Source organism: Sinocyclocheilus grahami, unplaced genomic scaffold, assembly GCF_001515645.1.
Source record: "Sinocyclocheilus grahami isolate Dianchi unplaced genomic scaffold, SAMN03320097.WGS_v1.1 scaffold5232.1, whole genome shotgun sequence".
NCBI lineage: Eukaryota > Metazoa > Chordata > Actinopteri > Cypriniformes > Cyprinidae > Sinocyclocheilus > Sinocyclocheilus grahami.
This window is the reverse complement of record NW_015509980.1, coordinates 1-2,245: the sequence shown is the minus strand read 5'-3', so window position 1 is coordinate 2,245 and position 2,245 is coordinate 1. Positions and strand designations below refer to the sequence as shown.

The window sequence follows — 2,245 nt, the reverse complement described above, 5'->3', positions numbered from 1 at the left end:
AAAATATAAAATGAATATCAGAAAATATAAAAATGAATATCAATAATTCTGAAATAAAAAACATGCATTCGAATCGCACTGTAATGTATTTTTGAACAAAGCTGTGATGTTAACTGCATTCACTGTTTAACTCGTACAAAACAATGTACTTTACAAAAATCCAGAAACAAAGTTTGTGAAAATTATTTACAATACAGTACACTGAACAGACTATTCTTCCACCCCTCACAACCTCATTTTTATTTATGTCAAATTATTATGGTTCTAATGGGAAAAGTCACTAACCTGAGTGACACCGTGCTTCCGTTTCGATGCACACAAACCACTTGCCGAGACTGGTAGCCTATTTCCACATTCCAGAGCTCGTCCTCTAGTCGATTCAGCTTGTTGCGGTTCCTTTTGCTCTTAATAAGCTCGCGCATCTCCGGGTCCCGGTTCCCTTTCCTCTCTTTGCCTTTACGCTGGCGGGCCTGGCGGGCCTGGCGGGCGGTGCGCAAGGGGGCGGCAGAGGAGGTCGGAGGTGGCGGAAAAGACGGCAGCTTGCACTCGCTCCATCCGCCCACTTTCAGACTGAACACCGTCTCTCTGCCCTCGCAGGCCCTCGGCGCACACGTCTGGAACTCCGTCAGATTGGGGCAAGGAAGCCCGCTGAAAAGCGGCGGTGCCACGATGGAGCGGACGCGGTTCTGCAGGCCCAGCCCGCATGTCTTGGAGCACGTGGTCCATGGGGTGAACTCGGTCACCACACAGTCTTGAGGGCAAGGAATTAAACAGGCCTGTTCCTGCCGGGGTTTGGGCTCAAAGTACTCACAGATGGCGTCGTCGGCAGCTGAGCTGTCCGCCTTGAGCACACAGTTCACCTCCCGCATCTGGATGCCCTCTTCGCCCTGCAGGCAAACGCCCGTCCGGCTGGTCTGCAGCGATACGGGAACACACTGGTTCCACTCGCCTAGCCGCCAGTCGTATAGGTCCTTGTGCCAATCGCAGACGCGAAAGCAGCTCTGTTGGTTGGCCGGCCTCGTGGACTGAAGACAGTTGGTGTGAAGGGTTGTCCAGCCTTCCACATGAGCACACCACACCGCCCGACTCTGACTGCCTCCTGGACCGCACTCGCTGCCCATACATCTGCCCCATGGACCTGGAAAAAAACACAAGTTAGTGCAAATTCTAAGAGGGAATGATGGTGCCTGATAAGATACCTTCAGAAGATAATGATATAATGCACTGTGATGCATTGATTGATTTTTAGTAACCATGTTACTGAAAGAAGTCTTTCATGCTCACCAAGGCTGCATTTAATTAATCAAAAATACAGTAAAAACGGAAATATTATTTCCATTTAAAATAAGTGTTCTGTATTTGAATATATTTTAAAATGTAACTTCAGTGTCACATGATCCTTCAGAAATCATTCTAACATGCTGATTTAGGGCTTAAGAAACATTTTTTTTTATTTTTAATAAAACTTTTAGATAAATAAAGGGGGGGGGGGGGACAACAACATTTATTTGAAATAGAATTTTTGCAACAATATAAATTACTTCACAGTCACTTTTGAACAACTTAATGCAACTTAATGAATAAAAGTATTAATTTCTTTAAAACAACTTTTACTGACCTCTGTGGAACTCTGGCACACCCAAAAAAAAAAAGAAAAAAGGTAATTATGACTTTAGTTTTTATCTTGCAATTCTGACTTTTTTCCTCACAATTCTAAGTTTATATCTCTTAATTCTGACTTTTTTCTTGTGAGATTTAAACTCAGTTTTTTTTATTCCCTGTTAGAAACAAGCTTCCATGGACCCCCAAATTAGCCAATTAAACAGATTTTTATTACAGATTTTTTAATAAATTTTTTTTTAATTAAAAACAGGGAAAAATTAGAAAACCTAAACGTCAAATCTAATTAAAATGCACTTTTTTACACAATATTTGTGTCTGCTATACTTTTGAAGCTAGTTAAACTGCAGCATGTTAACGCCAAACACTTTAGTGAAGTGCTATTTGTGAGTTGCTGCCTATGTGCAACATTACCAAACCCAGTTTGGATGCTGCCTTTGAAGGCAGCTGTCTTTGCAGACAGCAGGCAGCCCACTAAGGGTTGGAACAGAGCCACGGTGTCAGGTTTACACATTTTGAAATTTTAATAGGTTCACTTTTGTACCTGACTGATCCTTAAGGTGATAATCTGAGTGTTGGACTAATTAACTATTTGGCTGTGAAGCAATTAGCCAGTCAAAATGAG

The 2,245-nt window shown here is 42.4% G+C and overlaps 1 protein-coding gene across 1 annotated transcript; it reads right to left on the bottom strand.

The window, feature by feature from the left end:
- Positions 1 to 285: 285 nt before the first annotated feature.
- Positions 286 to 2,134, bottom strand: LOC107577138 (thrombospondin type-1 domain-containing protein 7A-like; the record flags this gene model as incomplete). The annotated part of the gene is made up of 2 exons (XM_016263247.1): positions 2,035 to 2,134; positions 286 to 1,138 (listed from the first exon to the last, which is right to left on the bottom strand). Coding segments are annotated over exons 1-2 (953 nt in total), but the record flags the coding sequence as incomplete, so codon positions are not given.
- Between the last annotated feature and the right edge of the window lie 111 nt (positions 2,135 to 2,245).